Source organism: Mytilus trossulus, chromosome 10, assembly GCF_036588685.1.
Source record: "Mytilus trossulus isolate FHL-02 chromosome 10, PNRI_Mtr1.1.1.hap1, whole genome shotgun sequence".
NCBI classification, from domain to species: domain Eukaryota; kingdom Metazoa; phylum Mollusca; class Bivalvia; order Mytilida; family Mytilidae; genus Mytilus; species Mytilus trossulus.
Window position 1 is genome coordinate 45,953,434 of NC_086382.1, and position 25,784 is coordinate 45,979,217.

A 25,784-nucleotide genomic window follows, 5' to 3' on the forward strand; every position below is an offset into this window, starting at 1 on the left:
AGGCAAACAAACAGTAATTAGATAATACATGCTGGTGAAAACAAAACAATATTGTAAATTCATCAATTATTGTAGTGAATTTTGAGGGAAAAAATTGTGATACATTGTAGGATCTGAAAATTCAATATCTGATTTGTATTTTAGGAATAATGTTTCATAACTAATCAGATTTTATTTTTCATTTTAGAACTTATCAACAAATTCACACACATTAGTTTCTGAATTAACTGTTTATAAACATTTAACAACTTTAACTAAAATATAAAAACATCACTTTCAATAATTTAGTAATGCAATATTATAACAGTTTAACAATTATGCAACATTATTATAGTTAAACATTTTAATTCAATCAATTTCAACAAGGGAAAAAATATTTCCAGTGTTCTTGTGCATCAAAACATGCAGTTACAATGTACAATATATTCCATTGTGTCTTTCCATCGATTATAAGTTCAATGTTGTTTTTTTTATATCTCCTCATCACTATCAGAGTCCTCCTTTTTACTGGGTTTAAACTGTGGTTTCTTTACTTTTTGCTGGTATAATTCAACTGAGAATGAATCTGACATATCTCTAGATCTCATAGCCTATAAAATATAAACCAATCATTTATGTTTTAATAATATATCGCACAAAAAAATAAATGTTATTAAAGGTATCTGAAAAAAAGATTTCATTTTAATTCAATCAATTTCAACAAGGGAAAAAATATTTCCAGTGTTCTTGTGCATCAAAACATGCAGTTACAATGTACAATATATTCCATTGTGTCTTTCCATCGATTATAAGTTCAATGTTGTTTTTTTTATATCTCCTCATCACTATCAGAGTCCTCCTTTTTACTGGGTTTAAACTGTGGTTTCTTTACTTTTTGCTGGTATAATTCAACTGAGAATGAATCTGACATATCTCTAGATCTCATAGCCTATAAAATATAAACCAATCATTTATGTTTTAATAATATATCGCACAAAAAAATAAATGTTATTAAAGGTATCTGAAAAAAAGATTTTGGTGTCTCGCAGATCTGAAAAGGGCTTACTCTTTCCAAGTCTTAAGTATCTCCTTGTAAACAAGATATGACGTTATTCTGTTCTAAAGTTTAAGGAACAGGAAAACAGTAAGACAAAAAGAATAAGTTCATTGCTTATGAGCATATTGAAAAATTCGTTGTTGGTCTTGGGTAGTGTTGTTACATTTTATCATGTTATAAAATTATCTATCTCAATAAAATAACTCAGTATTTGTTTTTATTTGTTCTTAGCTTAGATATCTTTTTGAAAAGTGCCAGAACTCATCATACTATGGATTTACTTATTTTCACAAATTTATAAAAATTCGCGGGTATAAGATTTTCAGAAAAAAAATAAACTTTTATTTTACATTACAAATTCTATTAATTACCTTCAGTAGTTGTTACTTTATCATATGGTATAAAAATTATTCCAAAAAATCCATTCGTGTTGACCCCAGGTGACTTTTAAAATGTCGATATCATTGAAAAAGCTCTAATATATCTCCCTTTGGTTCAAAAACGCCATTTCTTTGCATTAAAATTGAAATATCTTTTTTAACTAATCAGTGATCTATATTTTTTATTGTTGTTTTCGAATAAGCTGTACATTAACTAAATAATTGTAAAATTTAATAGATTTCTGTAATTTAGTTCTTTTTTTATTTCGATATTACCGCTATTCCACCTATTTGTTCAACAGAAAAAAAGGACATTAACAAAAATGTATGCTTCTTTTGACGGCAGATTGTGAGCGTAAATAAACAGTGACCCCATTATTTTATTTCATTTTTCTATTAAGGATAAGACAAATTTCATTTATAGAAAAATATAGAGAAATCTTATATTAAATAAAAAAAATCATTTAGACCCGCGAGCCCCCTTAAAAGTTCAAAGATCCATTATACCTACTGAATCTATAAATATATGATATACATTTATCTAGAAATAATTGAAAAGATTTACCTTTTTCTTTTTGGCTTTGAAGAATCCTTTAGATTTAAGAGAAGCAGGAGGAGCTGACATACTGGAGCTTGGTACTGGGTTCTCATCATCTGATCCCTCTGAATCACTTCTAGTACGACCAAATAATGCCACCTCTTTCTACAAGTTAATTACAAATATTCATCAATTGATTATTTGTTCCATTGTCAAACATATCTCAAATAAGTAAAACATTTTTGTATAAAGATTGAAACATGCTGGCCAAGTAAGATGCCAATTTTTAACATCAATTTTTTATTTTATCATCAATCGATAATTTTTTCATCATCAGTTATTATTTTTCATTTTCAATCAATGATGAGACTGGAAAAACTATTTATGAACTTATTAATTTTAAGAAATATTTAAAATCTAAACTACAGTAAGAATATCATTAGCCTTCTTAATTTTCTATTTTAACAAAATACTTAAAATAACTTCATTTTATCAATTTTGTTGCTATAAAATTTGTAGGAGGGGTCCTAATCCCGAAGTCCCAGCTTAAAAACACGAAATCCCCAGGTCCTGAATTTAAATAAAGTAAAATCCTGACGTCCCGAAATCCGAAAAATAATTCCCAGATCCTAAAATCGAAAGCTTAAAAATACCCGATCCCAGAGTCCCAATAAAGGTCCTAACCCCCCTCATGTCATAATTCAGGAGTAACCTTACCTTCTGTGCTACATTGACTTTGTTCTCCAGTTTAGACACAGTTGAGAAGATATTATTATACATTTCTCCTGCTTCTGATCTTGTTTCAGATCCTTTAGGACATGATCTGAAAATTTACAATAGATAATTAATTTTACCATATTAAAAATAATTTGCTTCGCAGAGCGCAGCTCGATACAACTGCAGATGTCCAACACTGAACAGTTGGGGCAAATGGACACAATATTCCCATTAGTTACAGGTCTGAATTTGGATTGTAATTAAAATATTCGACACAGAACAACTGTAGTAAAAAAACTAAGAATTGGATAATTGGATATAGGATTAGAATATATCTTCAATTTTGCTTTTGTGCAATACACTATGCTTTTGCAAATTGCCCCCTCCCCTTCCCTGTTCTCACAAAAAAAAATCAAACTAGAAAAATGCCCATTTTGGGCCCTTTTTTGGTGCCTAATTCCTAAACTGTTGAGACCATAATCAATCACAACCTCCCTTTTGTGGTTATAAACATTGTGTTTAAATTTCATAGCTTTCTATTTACATTTACTAAAGTTATAAAGAAACCAAATGGCCACGGACAAAGACGACAATGAGGACTTTGTGATACCAATATACATTTGCATATTTTTTTGCTGTTGTATAAAAAACTAATTTTTTTTTTACATGCATGACAGTGAAATGAACTAGATATCATTGAGATGGAAGCCATCTCTGTGGGCCCCGCTGTCAATAACGTTGAGTAAATAAATATAGTGTGAATCAAAATTGTAAGCGATGGACAGACAGACAGACCTTTGACCTAGGAAATTGTACATACATCATGACACACCCTCTGGTGTTGGTTAAAATGGATGTCAAGTATAATATTTGAAATCAAAACGGTTCCCAAGATATAGAGCGGACACAATCTTCAACTCAGGACACAGGGTTGTCAACTAAAACCAAAGTTTTTTTTACCTTGACCTTTGACCTAGGAAGTTGTACATACATCATGACACGCCCTCTGATGGTGGTTAAAATGGATGTCAAGTATAAACTTTGAAATCATAAAGGTTATCCAGATATAGAGCGGACACGATCATTACCACAGGACACAGGGTTGTCAACTGAAACCAAAGTTTTTGACCTTGACCTTTGACCTAGGCAGTTGTACATACATCATGACACACCCTCTGGTGTTGGTTAATAAACATGTTAAGTATTAAGTATAAAATCAGAACGGTTATCTAGATATGTAGCGGACACGATCTTCATCACAGGACACGGGGTTGTCAACTGAAACCAAAGTTTTTGACCTTGACCTTTGACCTAGGAAGTTGTACATAAATCATGACACACCCTCTGGTGTTGGTTAAAATGGATGTCAAGTATAAACTTTGAAATCATAAGGGTTCTCAAGATATAGAGTGGACTCGATCATCACCACAGGACACAGGGTTGTCAACTGAAACCAAAGTTTTTTTACCTTGACCTTTGACCTAGAAAGTTGTACATACATCATGACACGCCCTCTGGTGGTGGTTAATAAACATGTAAAGTATAAAGTATGAAATCATAATGGTTTTCTAGATATGGAGCGGACACAAAGTTAAAGTGTTACGGACGGACGGACGGACAGATGGACAGACGGACGGACAGACTGATCACTATAGGGCGACCCGACTTTTAGTCGGGGCCCTAATTATCTTTTATCTTTTTGAATCTTTCACACATTTAAAATGACAGAAAATGCATTGCCTTACATTATTCCAACTTAAACAAAATTAAATATTGATTTATAAAAGGAGGTGTGTGGTTAAATGTCAGGGATAATTCAAACAAAACAGACAGATAGTTACACATTTGAAGATAGTAAAATCGCTTATTAAGATCTATAATGCTGTATAATTCAGTATTTACTGAATTCAAAAATATTTTATTACACACCAAGCATGACTGTCTACATCAATATATATCCTTAGCTTCCAAAACTAAATAAAAATTGACATAGAGAGAAAATTTACTTTTTATGTCTCCACAAGAGTCTTTGGTTCATCATAGCCTTTGACCTTGTATCTGTGTATCTTCCTTCTAATGCTAACGAGGCTGTTGATTTTTGTACATGAGCTCCAATTACCTGAACGTTGGTTCCTTTCAAATATAAAACAGAAACCTTTTAAAAACAGAATAATTGATTGTGATTAGCAAAATTTCAAATGAATACCGGTATATATCTATTTAACCAGAACACCTTTTCACAAAAATAAGTACTAGGAATATGAAAGCTTCAAGCATAAAGGGTTACTGGGTTATGTGTTCTAACCATTATTTCAATAATTATAGCACTATTGTTATGTGTTTTGAAAGAAAACTTTTTTTGTTGTTGAAAACATACAAGTGAAAATTTTAAGAAAAAAAAGTTGAAATCATTATAAAGGGAGATAATCTAAGTTATTTTTAAAATACAATTAACCAGATGCTCCGCAGGGCGTAGCTTTATACGACAGCAGAGGTTGAACCCTGAACGGTTGGGGCAAGTATGGACACAACATTAAAGCTGGATTCAGCTCTAAATTTGGATTGAGATTTAATAGTTGACACAGCATAGGTTTCTGACACAGAATGAATGTGTTCTAATGAACTTAAAATTTTTTGTTTTCTCTTAAGAGCAATTCACTATGCTGTTGAATATTAATCCTCTCAAAAAAATGTTTGAAGAAATTTTCTTTTTATTTTATGAAATTTCAAATGAGAAAAATTGAACCCAATTTTTTAATCACATCCCCCTTTCCCTTATTCCAAAACTAATCTCAATTAAAATATTCTAATGGAGTTTGCAACAATAACTACTCATTTAAATACATCATAAAATATTAAGATGTAAAAAAAAACTGCTTGTTATCACTGAATGGTAAAGATTATTTAAATTTATCAGTTGGTAGTAAAAAGTGAATATACATTGTATATTGTATATAACAAAGATTTCAGTTGATTCTGGACAAAGAAAGATAATCCAATTAAAAACCAGATGCTCCGCAGGGCGTAGCTTTATACGACCGCAGAGGTTGAACCCTGAACGGTTGGGGCAAGTATGGACACAACATTCAAGCTGGATTCCGCTCTAAATTTGGATTGTGATTAAATAGTTGACACAGCATAGGTTTCTGACACAGAATGAATGTATTCAATTGAACTTAAAATTTTTGTTTTCTCTTAGAGCAATTCACTATGCTGTTGAATATTAATCCTCTCAAAAAAATGTTTGAAGAAATTTTCTTTTTATTTATGAAATTTCAAATGAGAAAAATTGAACCCAATTTTTTAATCACATCCCCCTTTCCCTTATTCCAAAACTAATTTCAATTAAAATATTCTAATGGAGTTTGCAACAATTACTACTCATTTAAATACATCATAAAATATTAAGATGTAAAAAAACTGCTTGTTATCACTGAATGGTAAAGATTATTTTAATTTATCAGTTGGTAGTAAAAAGTGAATATACATTGTATATTGTATGTAACAAAGATTTAAGTTGATTCTGGACAAAGAAAGATAACTCCAATTAAAAAAAATTTGCAGATATTTCTTGCTTACTATACTGGACAAAGAAAGATAACTCTTAATTAAAAAAAAATTTGCAATTTCACAATATTGTGAAATTAGATATTTCTTGCCATTGCACAATACTGTGCAATTGAAGACTTGCTATTGCACAATACTTAATATAATAATTTTAGATCCTGATTTGGACCAACTTGAAAACTGGGCCCATAATCAAAAATCTAAGTACATGTTTAGATTCAGCATATCAAAGAGGCCCAAGAATTTAATTTTTGTTAAAATCAAACTTAGTTTAATTTTGGACCCTTTGCACTTTAATTTAGACCAATTTTAAAACTGGACCAAAAATTAAGAATCTACATACACAGTTAGATTTGGCATATCAAAGAACCCCAATTATTCAATTTTTGATGAAATCAAACAATGTTTAATTTTGGACCTCAATTTGGGCCAACTTGAAAACTGGGCCAATAATCAAAAATCTAAGTACATTTTTAGATTCAGCATATCAAAGAACCCCAAGGTTTCAATTTTTGTTAAAATCAAACTAAGTTTAATTTTGGACCCTTTGTACCTTAATGTAGACCAATTTGAAAACGGGACCAAAAATTAAGAACCTACATACACAGTTAGATTCGGCATATTAAAGAACCCCAATTATTCAATTTTGATGAAATCAAACAAAGTTTAATTTTGGACCCTTTGGGCCCCTTTTTCCTTAACTGTTGGGACCAAAACTCCCAAAATCAATACCAACCTTCCTTTTGTGGTCATAAACATTGTGTTTAAATTTCATTGATTTCTATTTACTTTAACTAAAGTTATTGTGCGAAAACCAAGAATAATGCTTATTTGGGCCCTTTTTTGGCCCCTAATTCATAAACTGTTGAAACCAAAACTCCCAAAATCAATCCCAACCTTTCTTTTGTGGTCATAAACCTTGTGTCAAAATTTCATAGATTTCTATTGACTTAAACTAAAGTTATAGTGCGAAAACCAAGAAAATGCTTATTTGGGCCCTTTTTGGCCCCTAATTTCTAAAATGTTGGGACCAAAACTCCCAAAATCAATACCAGCCTTCCTTTTATGGTCATAAACCTTGTGTTAAAATTTCATAGATTTCTATTCTCTTTTACTAAAGTTAGAGTGCGAAAACTAAAAGTATTCGGACGACGACGACGACAACGACAACGACGCCAACGTGATAGCAATATACGACGAAATTTTTTTCAAAATTTGCGGTCGTATAAAAAATCTTGCAATAAGATATTTCTTGCTTACTATTCTGGACAAAGAAAGATAACTCTAATTAAAAAAAAATTTGCTATTTCACAATATTGTGAAATTAGATATTTCTTGCCATTGCACAATACTGTGCAATTGAAAAGACTTGCTATTGCACAATACTAAATATAATAATTAATTTTAGATCCTGATTTGGACCAACTTGAAAACTGGGCCCATAATCAAAAATCTAAGTACATGTTTAGATTCAGCATATCAAAGAGGCCCAAGAATTTAATTTTTGTTAATATCAAACTTAGTTTAATTTTGGACCCTTTGGACCTTAATGTAGGCCAATTTGAAAACGGGACCAAAAATGAAGAATCTACATACACAGTTAGATTTGGCATATCAAAGAACCCCATTTATTTAATTTTTGATGAAATCAAATAAAGTTTAATTTTGGACCCAGATTTGGACCAACTTGAAAACTGAGCCAATAATCAAGAATCTAAGTACATTTTTAGATTCAACATATCAAAGAACCCAACCGATTCATTTTTTGTCAAAATCAAACTAAGTTTAATTTTGGACCCTTTGGACCTTAATGTAGACCAATTTGAAAACATGACCAAAAGTTAAGAATCTACATACACAGTTAGATTCGGCATATCAAAGAACCCCAATTATTCAATTTTGATGAAATCAAACAAAGTTTAATTTTGGACCCTTTGGGCCCCTTTTTCCTAAACTGTTGGGACCAAAACTTCCAAAATCAATACCAACCTTCCTTTATGGTCATAAACCTTGTGTTTAAATTTCATAGATTTCTATTTACTTATACTAACGTTATGGTGCGAAAACCAAGAAAAATGCTTATTTGGGTCCCTTTTTGGCCCCTAATTCCTAAACTGTTTAAACCTAAACTCCCAAAATCAATCCCAACCTTTCTTTTGTGGTCATAAACATTGTGTTTAAATTTCATTGATTTCTATTTACTTAAACTAAAGTTATTGTGCAAAAACCAAGAATAATGCTTATTTGTGCCCTTTTTTGGCCCCTAATTCCTAAACTGTTGAAACCAAAACTCCCAAAATCAATCCCAACCTTTCTTTTGTGGTCATAAACCTTGTGTCAAAATTTCATAGATTTCTATTAACTTAAACTAAAGTTATAGTGCGAAAACCAAGAAAATGTTTAATTGGGCCCTTTTTGGCCCCTAATTCCTAAAATGTTGGGATCAAAACTCCCAAAATCAATCCCAACCTTCCTTTTATGGTCATAAACCTTGTGTTAAAATTTCATAGATTTCTATTCACTTTTACTAAAGTTAGAGTGCGAAAACTAAAAGTATTCAGACGACGATGACGACAACGACAACGTGATAGCAATATACAACGAAAATTTTTTCAAAATTTGCGGTCGTATAAAAATTATCTCCCATTGATATCAAAATATGAAAAAAAAATATGCATGCATGGCATCAGTTAGAAAAAAATAATCTAATAACTGATCAGACATTAGAATAATGTTTATTATCAAAATTATTTGTCATTATGAAATAAGTTTTCATATTTTTTTAAATAGAGTTCCATATGAAAAGTTTTTATTTTACTATCAATACTTTCATCATTTCAATAAATTTAAAATGTCAGTGATAATATGTGCATTTTTATATGTAAAGACCACTTGGTTGATATTTTGTTGGATATTTGAAGATGTCACTTTGATATATTGGACTGTAACCCTATGAATCTTACTTCCTTCAGCTTTTTTCCTATCCCTTGTTATAGGTTTAGTCTGGGTTAATACTCTCAGAGCTGTTGCTCCTTCTGTGTCTGTGTATTTTATCTGTAGCTGGAAGGGTAAATCATCGGGTACTTCAACCTTGAACTTTGGTTCTTGTTCTTTGGGAGCACTAGCACCTTCAGTGGCTGGCACATTATCTTTTGACTCTGTTAAAGTCAAATTGAAAACAATGAAGAAAGTAATTGGACACAGAACATTATATACAATTTGACATTTTATCAGAATGTTGGACAAGTTATCATACAAGCAATCTTCAAATAACTAGGAATTTTATGTGTTCAAAGAACTTTTCCTTGATTTACCATCATTAGAAAATGAAATTAGAAAGCCAAGGATGCATCAGAACCATAACAGCTAATTCACTATAAAAGGACATCAAAATAATTGCCAAATCCATGTAAGGTCAACTTAGCCTGAGCCAAATGAAACCTTTGTTGTTGTTGTTTGTTTTTTATTTATAATTCTACTTTTATTAATGGAAAATTTTCAAAAGGTTTGTAACAATCATGTCAGAACCAAATTACTGAATACTAAGCTGACGATTCCATTGGGAAACTAAAAGTCCATCAGCGGCACTAACAAATAAACTCATCTTAGGATTTGAAATTTTGTATTTGTGCCAGATGCATGTTTAGTCTACAAAAGACTCATCAGTGAAGTTGGAATAAAAAATAAGTTAAAAAGACCAAATATAGTACTAAGTTGAAGTGCACAGAGGACCGAAACCTCCTAAAGGTTTTGTCAAACCAGTGGTGTAATAGTTCAAAATGTAAAATCATTAAAACAGGTTAGTTTATGCCATGACTTTTATTATGAATTTTGATGATCTAAAAAATAAACCAAACTCTGAGATGAAACAAGAATGTGTACATAGTACACGGATGCCCCACTTGCACTATCATTTTCCATGTTCAGTGGACTGTGAAATGGGGATCAAATTCTAATTTGGCATTTTATTTAGAAAGATCATATCATAGGGAACATGTGTACTTAGTTTCAAGTTGTTTGGACGTCAACTTCATCAAAAACTACCTTGACCAAAAACTTTTACCTGAACTTCGCACTATCATTTTCTATGTTCAGTGGACCGCGAAATCGGGATCAAAACTTTAATTTGGCATTAAAATTAGAAAGATCATATTATGGTAAACATGTGTACTAAGTTTAAAGTTGATTGGACTTTATCAAAAACTACTTTGACCAAAAACTTTAACCTGAATCCTTACGAGCGGACGCACAGACAGACAGATGAACGGACGTACAGACCAGAAAACATAATGCCCCTCTACTATCGCAAGTGGGGCATAAAAAATAATGCAATTGTGTTTAAAATATTTTGACCTTTGCTCAGTAATAAAAAAAAAATCAGCTTCAGGAAAGTTTTATTTAAGCAAACTGATGAAGTTAAAGATATTTCCTTGAATATATTCATATTTATATAAATTGTTATACCTTCTTTTTTGTTGTCAGTTTCCATGGGTGTCGAGTTTTTATCTTTTGTCTGACCTGTTCTGATACCATATTCAAAGGTGATTTCTGTATCTGCTGTTACATTTCCTATCTGTCTGACCACTTTACTTTCTTCTTTATCATCTTGCTGCACAAACCTATGTTCACATTAAATTGATTGATTAACAGGTTTTCCATATTAAGGACATGCACAAGTACAAAAATAAAGCTGGTCTAATAAAGGATTTTACAGGCAACCAGAAACATCAAGGCAAGACAATAAATTAAACTAATTTTGAGTTCCTCCCTTATTAAGTTAATATTTCTGAAACAGTAAAAACTTAATATAATCTATAGAAATACAGCTGTTAAAAACTCTTGTCAAGAGAAAATAGTCAACCCTGGATGAAACAAAAAATAACATGTTCCATGTGAAATTAGGTCCCTTTAGTATTTGATTTAAACAGCTCTGTTTAATGAGTCAATACTGAATAGTCAAAACTTTTTAATTTAACTGAAATGAATGTCATCTTTAATTCATTCATTGATCAGTTCTAACGTAAGGGTACCCAAATTACACCGAGTACCCAAATTGCACCTATTTAGAAAAAATAGCAACGAGAATCTTACAAGATTTCCTAGAGACTAAACAATTTGTATTTTTATGATTTGATACTATACACGTCTTCCAACATAAGTAAATATATTGAGATATACACAAAACGTTCACAGTATTTGTCAACAGATGGACTGTTTACTGAAAAAGCAAAATGAACGAAAACGTTACCATGCGACGTCATCAAAACGTCATCTTCTTAAAATTAGTGAATACAATATATTATGAGTATCCATTTCGTAAAATATGAAGAGTAAGCATGGACTAATATTCAATTGTTCAAAATATTTCAAAAAATTAAATAAAATCTCGGTTATTAGACTTTTGACGACGTGAATTTAAGCATGGATGCAATTTGGGTACTCCTCATTACAGATTCATCGATGGTTTGAAGGTTGATTCAAACCCATTTTTTTATGACTAAATAAAAAAAAATAAAAAAATTGGTGTACCTATACAATAAAGAAGGATAGGGCTACAAAATAAACACAGTATGGACATTATGTTCTTGATCATAAAAAAACTGTCAAAAAAGGTGCAATTTGGGTACCGTCACGTTATATTGGAAAACTTGTAAAAACAGAAGTTGAAAATACATGTACAAGTACAAATATTAAAATGGGAAATGTGTCTTTTGTGTATAAGATTATAAGTTTCATAACAAAGGAGTAAGTTCGGTAAGGGCCATATTTGGCCCCAATTATAAAGTTCATAGTATCAAGACAATAAATGTTTTAAGTTGCCTTAAAGACAAGTGAGAAAGTTAAACAGAACTGCTTTTGTCAAAGGTTAATTCTAACACGTTAATTTTACTTCTCAGAAAGGTCAAAATAAGGGATTTTGGTGAAATTTGACAAAAATCAGCTGGATTTCAACCAAATAAAGGACAAGGAAACATAGAGTACAAGCTTTGACAAGCTTAATATTCAAATAAGACATGTGAAATGTCTTCACAAACATTATTTTAAAAGATCTTTTTTGTGGACGTATGCGCTCTATATTTTCTGTCCAATGATCTATGGAAATTTACCAATATTCATTTATTTTTTTCATGAAAAAACAATTTGAGTACAAATTGTGACTTCATAATGAAGCGCAGAACGTAATATTTTCAACAAAATGGCTTATATCCTATCTATTCAATGTATGAGCTATAATTTTTTGTGAAATTGGTCAATAAATCCGAATTTGAAATTTACGCTAAAAAAGAGGGCCATTTTAGGACCTTAATTATCGAACATACTCCTTTAATTGAACTTCAGCAATTTTGCTGTTTGTAAAAAGGCATAACTCTAGAAAGTTAAAAGTCCAAATTCAAATTAATTTCTGAATGTAAGAACATACAGATGGACAAGGTTAAAATTCTTCTGCTATCAACTTACAATTGCTTATGAAGCAAAAAGGTAGCCACTACATTGGTTGCTATGATACGATCAGCCAAGATGGTAGAAAATTCCTGTGTCAACTTCAATGGATCAACAATGTTTACCTGCAATAGAGTAAAAAGATAAATGTATAGCCATCAGAGAAAAATATATATCCATGTAAGTATCAAAACTAGAAGTTATTGTAGTTATTACACAATTGTTTGGACCAAGATTGTATGCATCTCAAACTGATTTTTTAGTTTACAAAGAATGTTAACATGGTTAGAAACAAATACTTTAATTACTTTTAATTTGACATATTAATTTTTTTTGGGTCATTATTCTTTAAATCATTCATAACAACTTTTATAACTCTGATCTATGATGCTATATCGCTTGTTTTCCCCTTCACATTGTTGTGATATAGCCTTTTTGTGCTAATGCAGCGTAGAGCAAACAACAATCAATCAATCTTTTCTTCATAAAACAGACCTAAGAATTATTTTCCTTCACAGAAGCCATGGTAACTATGCCACATAATAAAGGTAAGTGAATAATACTTTCTGTCTGTGGTAAGGCTTGTTAAAGTCAAATAATAAACTACGTCTATCTGCAGAGTGTCTGAGATTTCCTGTATTGTTCTATAGATATTGTTTGATATGTTCACAATGGATTAAAAAAAAAAAACATGATAATACAAGAGAACAAGATTTGTGCATGTGTTCTACCATTGTGTTGGTATATACATTAGAATCTGTGTCAATGTTTACAGTAAACAGGGTGATAAAATGCATACTATTGACTTTTATTGAAAATATAATAGATACTGACAAACTATAACCTACCTGTCCACCAGTGGTGTCAGCTAGTTTACCCAGATGTACTAACTTACAATCAGTTCCTTTAATACTGATTACTGAGATTGTCACACTGAAACATAGAAAATAAAAGTAAAACTAGAGATAATGTTAGCAAAGCCCCGAAAAATATCCTACCTATTCCAATAAGATTATTTAACAAAAAGATAAGTTATTTGATAAAGTTTCTTGAAAGCAGTCATTAGACTGTGAAGATGGAATTTCACTTTTTTTCTTTTGGAAGAGGGTATAATTAAATCTTACGTGTAATCTTATAACTAATGTAAATAAAAGTTTACCAAGAAAGTATCTCCGAAATATATTTTTCATATCATTTTCTGTTGCTCCCCTTTAAAACTTCCAGATTTTCAACAAATCTACAAATTTATTTTGGAAAATTTAGTCGGTTTTAATGAGTTCCAAAGCAAAGATGTCATACCCTTTTGAAGCTGCATCCAATCCAACTTCTTCATAAAACTCTCCTTCATGTAATTCATCATCGTTGTCCAATCTTCCCATGCCAACATTCGCCATACCATCTGTACAAATAATCACCTTTGACCCTGGATGCTGTGCTGCCATGGTAACAGCAATCAAAAGGGTAGGCCCTAATGCAGTTGCTCCACCTTCCTCCAAACTTAAATGCAAAAAAAAACAATTATAGACTTTTATCTCAAATCCTCAGTTCTGAGACTGTCTCTAATTTCAAACAATAATTTGATAATTTTTGGCAATCATTTCTTATCTGAATTATGTTATGTACTCTTCAAGAAAGAAAAAAATGGCTTAGTTGTATATTGTTGTTGTGAGTTACTGATCTTAATAATTTTGTATGGCAAAATAAAGTTTTTCAAACACAATAAATGTGTTTTAATTTTTTGTATCCACTTTGCAAGAAAATGCTAAAAATTAAAATTATTACTTTGAAACAATTACTTTCGTTTAGTTTTTAAAATTTATTCCTAAATCAATGCCATTAAATGCAACCAGATGCTCCGCAGGGCGTAGCTTTATACGACCGTAGAGGTTGAACCCTGAACAGTTGGGGCAAGTATGGACACAACATTCAAGCTGGATTCAGCTCTAAATTTGGATTGTGATTAAATAGTTGACACAGCATAGGTTTCTGACACAGAATGAATGTGTTCTAATGAACTTAAAATTTTTGTTTTCTCTTAGAGCAATTCACTTTGCTGTTGAATATTAATCCTCTCAAAAAAATGTTTGAAGAAATTTTCTTTTTATTTATGAAATTTCAAATGAGAAAAATTGAACCCAATTTTTTAATCACATCCCCCTTTCCCTTATTCCAAAACTAATCTCAATTAAAATATTCTAATGGAGTTTGCAACAATAACTACTCATTTAAATACATCATAAAATATTAAGATGTAAAAAAAACTGCTTGTTATCACTGAATGGTAAAGATTATTTAAATTTATCAGTTGGTAGTAAAAGGTGAATATACATTGTATATTGTATATAACAAAGATCTAAGTTGATTCTGGACAAAGAAAGATAACTCCAATTAAAAAAAAATCTTGCAATAAGATATTTCTTGCTTACTATTCTGGACAAAGAAAGATAACTCTAATTAAAAACAAAAAATTGCTATTTCACAATATTGTGAAATTAGATATTTCTTGCCATGCACAATACTGTGCAATTGAAAAGACTTGCTATTGCACAATACTTAATATAATAATTTTAGATCCTGATTTGGACCAACTTGAAAACTGGGCCCATAATCAAAAATCTAAGTACATGTTTAGATTCAGCATATCAAAGAGGCCCAAGAATTTATTTTTTGTTAAAATCAAACTTAGTTTAATTTTGGACCCTTTGGACCTTAATGTAGACCAATTTGAAAACGGGACCAAAAATGAAGAATCTACATACACAGTTAGATTTGGCATATCAAAGAACCCCATTTATTCAATTTTTGATGAAATCAAATAAAGTTTAATTTTGGACCCAGATTTGGACCAACTTGAAAAGTGGGCCAATAATCAAGAATCTAAGTACATTTTTAGATTCAACATATCAAAGAACCCAACCGATTCATTTTTTGTCAAAATCAAACTAAGTATAATTTTGGACCCTTTGGACCTTAATGTAGACCAATTTGAAAACATGACCAAAAGTTAAGAATCTACATACACAGTTAGATTCGGCATATCAAAGAACCCCAATTATTCAATTTTGATGAAATCAAACAAAGTTTAATTTTGGACCCTAATTCCTAAACTGTTGGGACCAAAACTCCCAAAATCAATACCAACCTTCCTTTTACGGTCATAAATCTTGTGTTTAAATTTCATAGATTTCTATTTACTTATACTAACGTTATGGTGCGAAAACCAAGAAAAATGCTTATTTGGGTCCCTTTTTGGCCCCTAATTCCTAAACTGTTGCGACCTTAACTCCCAAAATCAATACCAATCTTCCTTTTGTGGTCATAAACATTGTGTTTAAATTTCATTGATTTCTATTTACTTAAACTAAAGTTATTGTGCAAAAACCAAGAATAATGCTTATTTGGGCCCTTTTTTGGCCCCTAATTCCTAAACTGTTGAAACCAAAACTCCCAAAATCAATCCCAACCTTTCTTTTGTGGTCATAAACCTTGTGTAAAAATTTCATAGATTTCTATTAACTTAAACTAAAGTTATAGTGCGAAAACCAAGAAAATGCTTATTTGGGCCCTTTTTGGCCCCTAATTCCTAAAATGTTGGGACCAAAACTCCCAAAATCAATACCAACCTTCCTTTTATGGTCATAAACCTTGTGTTAAAATTTCATAGATTTCTATTCACTTTTACTAAAGTTAGAGTGCGAAAACTAAAAGTATTTGGACGACGACGACAACGACAACGACGACGCAGACGACGACGCCAACGTGATAGCAATATACGACGAAATTTTTTTCAAAATTTGCGGTCGTATAAAAAGGGATTGTGACCTTTAATGTCCAATAATTCATGACAGTTCAAACTTACCTAAAGACCTGATCACCAAGTTGTCGTCTAGTATCTTTGATTGACACTGGCATTTTTAGATCTTTACCAATATCCTTTAGCTCATCTTTATTGGTTAATTTACTTCCTGCTATAGTTACTGGAGTATCCTTTCCATCACCAATTACAGTAACCTAAAAATAGATTAGATCTACATCATTCGTCAATAAATGATATTATAGAATTATAGAATTCCATATAAAACTAGGGAATCTATGTAAACTAATATAGTGTGTTTGAGTTCTATATATCTTAAGTAAATGAAGAATGTTTTCATAGGACACAGATATCCCAGCTTATTTTATAGACGGCAAATTCAGCAATTTTTCAATCAATATAACTCAAGAATGGTGAAAGTGACACCATCCAACTTACATACTTGATCTGTGTTTGGTGGTAAAAAACATTTTTATAAGTTTTATTATATTTGGTTGAGGCAAACTGAACATTTTCTAAGGTCACTAGAGAACAGAAACTATTTTTTGGAAAAAAATGCATACAAATTAGGGTTTAACTTAATGCCAAATCCACTGTTGCAGGGGCATTTTTTTTTTCATTTATATATCAGGGATAGCTGAATTAATATATTACATTTGTACTTAAATAATATGTTTCCTATAAGTTTCTATGGTAAACATTTATTTCACAATCCATGCTGAGCTTATATAGAGGAAATACAGTTTATGACCACTTCAATCATTCAATTGTCTTTACCAGAACTATTCAATCAAACACAAATGAAAGACCATTGATCATGATGATTCCCATTTATATTCGATAAAAGTCGTTTACTTTATATAATTTATGAAAGATGTGATGAATAAACTCAAGATAAGCATTTATAACTGTTTAACTTCTATTAAAATATAGCATGCTACAGCAATGTGTGTGAAAAGCTTTGAAAAATGTTGAAACAAACCTCATTATTGAATGCTATCAGAGCCACTCTCCTGTTCGGATGTTCCTTCAACATTTCCTCTAACTGATGATCAACAGCAGCTTGTGCAGCCTGAAGACGTGACACAAAAGTCACATCTCGCCGCTGATGAGGAAGGTATTGGTCTCTTTGGTCTTCTCTTGTTCTCTGTATGCGTGACAAGGCAAGAGATCCTCTGAAGTTAATTCTACCAGGCACCTGTTATAAAATTTATAACATGGACAGATTAATCTGTTATCTGACCAATGAGGAACAATTTCACCAGACAATGAAATGGTTACAGAAATACAACATTACTTGTAATGGTTACAGAAATACAACATTACTTGTAATGGTTACAGAAATACAACATTACATGTAATGATTCAAAAGTTAAGCAATACATCTTGATTGTTACCAGGTATAATGATTTATAATGGTATGGTTGTTCATAACTCAAGATTAGTAAAAGTGACAGGTATAATGATTTATAATGGTATGGTTGTCAATAACTCAAGATTAGTAAAAGTGACACTACCCAAATTTGTACTTGATCAGAGTTTTTGAGTAAGAAGCATTGTGTATAAGTTTCATAACATTTGGTTGAGGCAAACTTAGTTAAAGAATGAAAACAATGATTTCAGCAATTTTTCCACTTGTAAAGGGGCATAACTCTAAAATGGTAAAATTGATGCCCCAAATTTTAAACTTGATCTGTCTTTTATGGTAATAAGCATTGTGTTTAAGTTTCATAACATTTAGTTGAGAAAAAGTTAGGGAACAACAATCAAAACTGACTGAAGCAGAGAAGGACAAGGGTAAAACTTATTGCCCCCTCTGCTACAGCAGGTGCAGTTTTATTCAATTGTGGACTCACCTCAGTAGTAACACACATACTGCCTGATGTATCAATACAAAAGATAACAAGAGACTCATCTGTTCCTGATGGCCCAGCTGTTGTTGTGGATAAAGCAGGTTCTAACATAAAGGTTACATCCCTTTCTTTAGGAATTTCTTCTTCCATTATATCAATTTTATTTACTTTATTACAAAACTCACATGTCCACACCTTAAATAGTAAAATCACATGTAAACTCACTTTAAACTAATAAGCTTTGCTGGTAAATCAACATTTGTAGGTAATACAATTTTAACTTAAATACATGCATTTATATATAAACTAATCAAAGGTTTAGGCAATATTACAAATTTACCACTAGATGACAAATACAGTGATGGGTTTTCAATAATTTAAAACATGACTTGATGACGTTTATTTTCTTTGACAGTAAAGAACTGCATTCTACTTCAATACTGTCTTCAGTGCAGCAATGATGACACATTTTCCTTTTTTCATCAAACATACAGCATATATTTCATGTCATTATACTAGGTATGGCTAAAAATATTTTTAATTGTCTCACCTGCTGTTCATCCTCTTTTGTAATTTTACTAACATGTGACAATATAGCTTTACAATCTTGGCAGTAAGAAGGGTCCCCTGTGAACATGTGGCCAGGGGCTATCAGCTTAGAGAAATTGATAGAGACCACATTGGTATCAGCTCTTCTCTCTCTCCTTCCTGACTGGTTTGGAGGTAGTAGGGCACTATCTACAAAAAGACAGACAGATTTGATTGTAAATTACTGTATAAAGACAAAGAGATGAGTAAGTGTTACAATTACTTAGAGGCTCTAATGTGCCTTTGTCATTCACATGAATCTATGCACATGTTTATTAATGGCAACTCTCCAATATTGTTTAATAGATTATTACATTGGTTGCAATAAATAACATTGATTTCCCAGTTAAATAAAAACCGATAATTTCACATGTGAAATAAACGTGGTTATTTCACTCTCTGACTTCATACAACAATAGGCATTTTCAAGACGTCGATAACGTCGGATCAAAACAAATTGTGAATGCGTAGGAAAAACATATAGTTCCTTACATTTTCTACATTAATTTCATTAAAAAAAGCCATTAGCCAATGTAATAAAAAGTATAATTAATCGCCGTATTTGAATATCAAAAATTAGACAACTTGTGACTGAACGCTGCTATGGATTAAACTCGTGCTGGGCACTCTTTTAATCCATGCATCGTTCGGTCAAGTGTTGTCTTATTTTTGATATTCAAATACGGCGATTAGTTATACTATAAATATGATTCAAGACAACAATCTCTTTCTTGTTGATAATGTTTCTAGTTGGATTTTCTCTATCAATTATAGTTTTAGCCAAATAAGAAAAATTATCATTCAAGGGCAGTAACTCATGTAAGATTAGGACTGACAATGAAGGCCTTGTTCGCAAATTTGTTAATTGAGTCTTGGTGATCCTTTTCATGTCCAGACAGAAGGTAGATCTTCATATACACTTTTGCGCCTCTAAAGATACAAGACAATACTTGCATTTTACCCTTTTGTTTTATTTTTAGCCATGACCGCTGTATTAATTGGACAGCAAGTTTATTGGATAAGTTTTTGAACTACATTTTCTAAGGTATTATTGTGGCCAAATCCAAATCCAAATAGTATCAGAGAAGATTTTTGTAAAAGTAAAGTGATTTCAGAGAGGGACAGATGGTGGAAATATCTCAATCTGGCCCATTGCAACAGGTTTACCTGACCAAGGAATTAAAACCAAAGATGGACACATTGGAAAAGCTGTGGACATCATTTCAAATTAAATTGTATGGCGGTGAACAAAGTTTACAAATAAATATATGCTTTAAACAAAATCTTGATTATTGTAAAAAAAAACACTACCAGTTGTTCAATTAAACCAATGGCATGCTGTATACATACTGATACTTACACACTTCATGTGATTTGACATTTCTCCAGTGACCTTTCTTCTTCTTTTGAAAATGTGGTAATCTGGGCGGTTCCGATGGCTCCAGTATATCAGTAGTGGTGTTCCTCCTTGGTATAAATGGAGGTGGTGGTGGTCTTACGCCTAAAATTCCGACAGCAGGTGGTGCTGGAGGAAAAGGTTCTGGTTTATCTGTAATACAATGGTTCTATCGTTAAAGTTGATTTAAAATAATTATCATTGCTGTGAATTCATTTATTTTCCTGGGAATCAAATTTTGTGGATTAATTTGCATTTTCCTAATTTTGCTAGTATAGTCTACATACAAGCCATTAGAAAATTGGTAAATTTGCTTTACATTTTAATTTGTGGTTCATCTGATCAAGAAATTAAAATCAAAGATGGACAGATTGGAAAAGCTTTGAGCATCAGTTTTAATAATATTCACAGGAATAGTGGTGAAATCAAAAATCAAAAATTTGATATATCACTATTAGGCTAAGTCCAGAAAGATGATATTTTTTTTAGTTGAACTAAATAAACTGCTTTAAATTGATATATATACATCATACTACATCTTCTTTTTTATATGTATATATAATTTTTTGTCTTTAGTTCATAAACAGCAACATTCTAAGTTTTCATTTACAAAGGAACTTTATGAAGTGTATACATATCTAAAATTAAGTAGCTGTTTGACCTCTCTTTAAATTTTGCAGTAGCTATTAAAACTCTCTGCAAGTCATAAAACATAAAATTAGTTTCATAATATGTCTATAACTCAGAAATCTGAACAATTGAAAAATCTGCAGTGATCAAATACAGATCTGTCATGGCTGAATCAAAACTATGAAATTTCATTAAATTTGTCCTTAAAATATCATACCAGTCTCCATGATAGCATCTGTAAAATTTGACCCACTTGCTCCATCTGCGACATTGGGATCTACTCCATCTGTGACATTTGGATCTACTCCATCTGCGACATTTGGATCTACTCCATCTGCGACATTTGGATCTACTGCAACTGCGAGATAAGGGTCTGCTCCTCTTTTATTAAGTGTTGATTTCTCTGCTATTGTTTCAAGAGCCTCTTCGTCATCTGACTCTTCATCACTACAATGAAAATTCTTAAAAATTTGACAACTCAAATTAACATTTATCAATTCCTGAATATAGATTATCATACATTTTAAAATATGCAAACTTATTTCAAATGTGTATAATGTACCTCAAAAAAGTTAATCCCTAAAACAATTAGAATTGTGAGATATCTGGCTATCACCATTAAGGGTTATCTGAATATTGAAGGCTGTTGCTCCATATTATGATACATGTACCTCTCCTTTAAGTACTTTGCTAACAGGAAGCTTAAGAGAAAGGCTAAGAAAATGTATCATACAGTACAACATGACGGTGACCACATGTAACAAATTCCAGGAAGCTTTTTTTAGTACTTCTCTAGAAAAATATGACCAAATGTTCATACACAAATATGTAAATATTTAATGAACAGGAAGTTGAAGATCAACGAATCTTAAAACCAGGTGCTCTGCAGGGGGCCGCTTTATCTGACCACAGTGGTTGAACCCTGAACAGTTAAGGCAAATCTGGTCACAATATTCAAGCTCGATTCTGTCTAAATTTGGATTGTGATCAAATTTTTGACATAATATAGGTTTTTGTCACAAAATTAATGTGGTCTATGATCTAATAAATTTATTGCACAATACTGTGCAATTAAATATTTCTTCTTGAAACTTTTTAAAATTCGAAATTGAAAAGGAAGCCCTTTAAAAAATGATAAAAAAAAAAATCCCCCCCCCCCCAACTTTTTAAAAACCCCTTGGAGCAATAACCCTTGAAATCAATCCCAGGCTTTCCCTTTTAGTATTGAACCTTGTAGTACAATTTTAGAGAGATCCATACACTTAAACACAACTATTTGTCATGAGTGTTTAGAAACAAAAAACATGCTTCGTTTTGGACCTTCTTTGGCCCCTAATTCCTACATTTTTGGGGCAATTTACCCAAAACTTAATCCAAGCCTCCTTTTTGTTATATGGTATATTGTGGTACAATTTCAGAGAGATCCATACAATTACACACAAGTTATTGTCTAGAAAAATGCTTGTTTAGGCCCCTTTTTGGCCCTTAATTCCTAAACTTTGGCCCTATAACTCCTTAAATGAATTCCAACCTTCTACTTGTGGTTTTAAACATTGCGGTATAATTTCAGAGCAATTGAAATACTTGTGCTCCGGTTATTATCCTGTAACTAGAAAAATGCTTGTTTTGGGCCCCTTATTCCTAAACAGTTGGGACCATCAACCCCAAAAACGATTCCAACCTTCCTTTTGTGGTATTGAACCTTCTGAAAAAAACTTCATAAAGATCTAAACACTTTAACTAAAGTTATAATCTGGAAACCAATGTGTCTTTGGACAACATCATACCATTATACTACCCAAATTTTGTTTGGGTCGTATAAAAAGATGTTCAGGAAGCTCTGATAATGATTTGTTTTTCCAAAGATACCATATAGCGGGTTATTTTCGCGGGTGTAAAATTTCGCGTTTTTCATTGAATAAGGTATACGAAAAATTTTGGCGGTTATTATTTTGGCGGACTCAACATTTTTAACATTACCTTTGCATGTACACTTTTAAATTGGCGGAATTTATTTTGGCGATTTTGTTCTATCCGCAAAAATAAGCGAAAATTTACACCCCGCGAAAATAACCCGCTATACGGTAATTGGGATGTACAGATATGCAGGTTGTAGTTTGTTGGTAATTGTTTTCTTTTTATACATTGTGACTTGGTTGCAGATTTGTCTACTATACTACTGTTGCCTTTATTTACAATAACCACATAGATCCAGGGATCTAAGGGTTATCTCCCTTGACTTACAATAACCACATAGATTACAGTGACTAGGGATCTAAGGGTTATCTCTATTCACTTACAATAACCACATAGATTACAGTGACCAGGGATCTAAGGGTTATCTCTATTCACTTACAATAACCACATAGATTACAGTGACCAGTGATCTAAGGATTATCTCTATTGACTTACAATAACCACATAGATTACAGTGACTAGGGATCTAAGGGTTATCTCTATTCACTTACAATAACCACATAGATTACAGTGACTAGGGATCTAAGGGTTATCTCTATTCACTTACAATAACCACATAGATTACAGTGACCAGGGATCTAAGGGTTATCTCTATTCACTTACAATAACCACATAGATTACAGTGACCAGTGATCTAAGGATTATCTCTATTCACTTACAATAACCACATAGATTACCTGACTTGCATTCCTTCATCATACTCTTCATCAGATACAACCTCATATTCTGGTTCATCATAAACATACACAAAAGACGAGCCAAAATCCATCTTCAATGATTTAAACTAATCTGAAAAGAATTATTTGAAAAATAAATAACTGCAAACTTTAGGCTGAAACATGCTGTCACATACATTAACCACTGTAACAAATTTGATAATTGATTATGTAACTTGAAACATTGTGAAATGTGTGATGTCCGTGTAAGTTGTTTAACGTCTACAGGCCAAGTTTTCTCAGTGCTGACATCGTATATATTCAGACCTTCTTTCTAATTTATAAAATTAACTATGGCCCTGTTATTTTCACAAATATTTGTTTTTTTTCTTTATCTTGTCTTAGCAACTTAAAAATTGTTGTGTGATGTGTAAATGGATGCAAGTTGTCGTTTAATCATATTTAATTGGTATGATCAATAGACCATGACAATAGGAGCAGACAAAAGTTTTTCAACTTAGAATGTCTTCTCAATTACATTAAATGATTTGCATTACAAATGTCTTAATGATGAAATAACTGAATAAAATACAATATATATATATATATGTGAATAATTTAATCATGTTAATAATGAATGTAATGCGTCTTCTGATTGGCTGACGTTATTTTGTTATGAGCCCATAGACATAATTTAGTCATGTGCCCGTGATGTCATCAAAGTTTTTTCATGATTTTCTACGGTTTAAAATGGAATTTAGAATTAAATTATAAGAAATGACTGTAAAATTTTACTGTCTATTCGAAATAACATAAAAAATGTGGTGCACACTGTTTAATAACCCGCTACACATTTTTTATGTTATTTGGTATAGACAGAAAAAATATTAGTCATTCCTTAAATAACATTCATGACATTATATGCATGTTCAACATTCATTTTATCCTTGTTGATTGATTGATTGGTGTTTAACTGCACCTTCAGCACTATTGGCTCCTTCATTGGCTGTCAGGTTTTATTGGTACATGTAAGTTGATCTCAAGTGCCCAGAGAAATCCTCTTTCCTTAAGTAGGAAAACACAAAATCGTATAGTATCATTTATAAAGACATCTGACAATGTCTGACCTATTTCTTCCTAAAATTGTAAGTCAATGAAGGGATGTTGCAAAATTCTAATTCTTCAAAAACAGAGGTAAAGTTGTTATTTGATAAGTAACGAAGGGAAGCTTTTAGTGTGATTAGGTAACTGGTCCCTTGTCAAAATGAATTTTATCAAAAGATCAATTATTATAATTTAATTACCAATAAACAAAATAAAAAAATTACACTTCCAAATGACAATCCCCCTATTTTTTCTTCTCCAACACACAAAGTGTTAATCAATGTGTTTTCTTCTTTTCCATCCTGTCGGACCGTTATTGCTTAACAATATCAGAATTCTGTCATACTCTTTATATTAAATAACAAACAAACAAAAACTGAATCCATTTGCAGTACTGCCATACAATAAAATTATGATATAATTACCTTGATAGATTTATTTTTCATATCAACTTCTGATGTCCAACTTTCACTTTAAATTTTAATGTTCTAGATATAGGAAGATGTGGTGTGAGTGCCAATGAGACAACTCTCCATCCAAATAACTATTTCTATATCAAATCAGTTGTATTGAAATGATGAACATATTTATAACTGTATTACAATGTATATAAAATAAATGCAGACAATAATATATATATATAAGCAAAATAATATGCATGTGACCAGTCATTCAGGAGATTTAGATAATCAAACCCAGCATGATACATGGTCTGGGGTAATTGGCATTGACATGATGTATAATAAGAAAACAGCTATGTCTTAGACTGGAGTTGAGCATACATGTCACACGTGGGATTCAATTGACAAACTCACAACCTCGGTGTAAGCAGGCTAATGATACAGTGTTTCCACTGACCCAAGAAAACAAGTGCATACCAGACTATAACATGACTAAAAATCAGCTTGGAAATTCAGAATTATGTTGCGAATACTTACAATCTTATATATTTCTGTTCTTTATCGGTCAAGTAATTACTGAAAAAAGAAACTAATCAACCTTCGTTTATCTAAGTCTTAAAATATCTGGTCATTTCTTTTTTTAGCAGATGATAAACAAACATTTCAAAACAGGAAGAAGTTTTTAT

General features: G+C 31.5%; 1 protein-coding gene across 1 annotated transcript; it reads right to left on the minus strand.

The window, feature by feature from the left end:
* Positions 1-683: 683 nt before the first annotated feature.
* On the minus strand, positions 684-25,784 carry LOC134687471 (circularly permutated Ras protein 1-like). The gene is made up of 17 exons (XM_063547797.1): positions 25,636-25,784; positions 23,615-23,726; positions 21,178-21,407; positions 20,295-20,483; positions 18,897-19,084; positions 18,350-18,541; positions 17,476-17,691; positions 16,539-16,690; positions 13,979-14,176; positions 13,528-13,612; positions 12,698-12,804; positions 10,703-10,857; positions 9,202-9,396; positions 4,678-4,804; positions 2,672-2,777; positions 1,982-2,119; positions 684-928 (listed from the first exon to the last, which is right to left on the minus strand). The coding sequence occupies exons 2-17, from the start codon at positions 23,704-23,706 to the stop codon at positions 809-811; spliced, it is 2,490 nt and encodes an 829-aa protein (XP_063403867.1). The 5' UTR covers positions 23,707-23,726; positions 25,636-25,784; the 3' UTR covers positions 684-808.

Bases quoted from the DNA above. Each gene is read 5' to 3' on its own strand.
- LOC134687471 (XM_063547797.1), bottom strand. From the start codon at position 23,706: ATGGATTTTGGCTCGTCTTTTGTGTATGTTTATGATGAACCAGAATAT. The intron at 9,397-10,702 runs GTATAACAATTT...TGACTTTAACAG, and splicing joins AACTGACAACAAAAAAGAAG to AGTCAAAAGATAATGTGCCA. The intron at 2,778-4,677 runs GTAAATTTTCTC...GTAAATTTTCAG, and splicing joins CTCTTGTGGAGACATAAAAA to ATCATGTCCTAAAGGATCTG.